Raw genomic sequence first — 1,518 nt, forward strand, 5'->3', positions numbered from 1 at the left:
TTTATTTATTTATTTATTTATTTATTTATTTATTTATTTATTTATTTATTTATTTATTTATTTATTTATTTAAGGTGGCTAGGGAGCCTGTCCCCATACGTGTCTCTTTCTGTCTCTTCTTTCTCTCTTTCTCTCTTTCTTTCTTTCTTTCTTTCCTTCATAACTAATTAATTAATTAATTTAAATAAATAAATAAATAAATAAATAAATAAATAAATAAATAATAAATAAATAAATATATATATATTTGTATATCTTACCTGGCTAGGGACTCTGTCCTCATTTGTTGTGTGAGGTCTCCGTGTAGCTCAGCAGCAGAAATACCCAACAAAGAAAACAGCAGAAAGGCCTCGTGAGCTGCTTTCTTTGTCTGCAACAAATAAATAAATAAATAAATAAATATATTAATATATAAATACAATATCTCTTCCTCGTGCTGCTGCTGCTCCTGCTGCTTCTGCTAGCTGCTGCAGTTGCTGCAACCCTGAAAAGAGAGAGGAGGCGCTTGGAGGGGAGTTCGATATAGGTAGCTAGCCAGCTAGCTAGCTACCTGTCTAGCTAGCTAGCTAGCTAGCTAGCTAACTAGTTATCTCTCTAGCTAGCTAGCTAGCTGCCCACTTCTATCGCCGAGCTATCTTTCTAGGTACCCACGGAGCTATCTAGCTAGCCAGCCAGCTAGCTATCTGGCTATTTTCCTGTCTCTTTTTCTTTCTTTCTAGCTAGCTAGCTAGCTAGCTGGCTATCTCTTCTTCTCTTTCTAGCTAGCTAGCTAGCTAGCTAGCTAGCTGGAGGCTGACCCCGAAGAAGACGATGACTCTGCGTTGAAAGGAAGTCCTGACGAGGTGTACGAGTGCCGGCATTCGCTGCTGCTCTCCATGCAGCTCAACAAACTGCTGCTGCAGGTTTTCTGGCAGCTGCTGCTGCTGCTTCTTGCTGCTGCTGCTGCTGCTGCTGCTGCTGCGGGGCTCGCAGCTGATGTGCAGCGGAGACTGCAGCGCCAGAAGAGCCAAAGAAGAGATAGCCGGAGACATCGTCGCGGAGAAGAGCAGAGTCTGCCGCCCGCGGTGGCAGTGCCGCAGCACTTGCAGTATCTGCAGCAACCCACACACACAGACACCCAGCTAGCTAGCTAGCTAGCTAGCTAGCTAGCTAGCTAGCTAGCTAGCTAGCTGGCTAGCTGGCTGGCTAGCTGGCTAGCTAGGAGGAATAGTGCCGCACCTGATCTCTGAAACCCAACTCCAGCAGACGGTCCGCCTCATCCAACACGATCACCTCCAGCAGCTCCAGGTGAGTACTCTGCGCAGCAGCAGCAGCAGCAGCAGCAGCAGCAGCAGCAGCAGCAGCAGCAGCAGCAGCAGCAACAGCAACAGCAGCAGCAGCAACAGCGATGATAGGAGAGTGGTCAGATGAGGAGAGACACGGGCCTTTCAGAAGCAGCAGCAGCTGTCGCAGCAGCTGGAGAGGCAACACAGCAAGCAGCCCAGCAGCAGCAGCAGCAGCAGCAGCAGCAGCAGCAGC

General features: G+C 47.6%; 1 protein-coding gene across 1 annotated transcript in view; it reads right to left on the bottom strand.

Annotated features, from left to right (window-relative positions):
- Window positions 1–256: 256 nt before the first annotated feature.
- EMH_0082390 (uncharacterized protein) overlaps window positions 257–1,518 on the bottom strand; it is a gene marked incomplete at both ends in the record, with an annotated part of 2,888 nt that continues 1,626 nt past the window's right edge. Inside the window, 3 exons of the mRNA XM_013500516.1 lie at window positions 257–370; window positions 798–1,091; window positions 1,219–1,296. Coding sequence (XP_013355970.1) covers window positions 257–370; window positions 798–1,091; window positions 1,219–1,296 — 486 coding nt within the window. The remainder of the gene's footprint in view (window positions 371–797; window positions 1,092–1,218; window positions 1,297–1,518) is intronic.

Source organism: Eimeria mitis, genomic scaffold, assembly GCF_000499745.2.
Source record: "Eimeria mitis Houghton genomic scaffold, Emh_scaff5496, whole genome shotgun sequence".
NCBI classification, from domain to species: Eukaryota; Apicomplexa; class Conoidasida; order Eucoccidiorida; family Eimeriidae; genus Eimeria; species Eimeria mitis.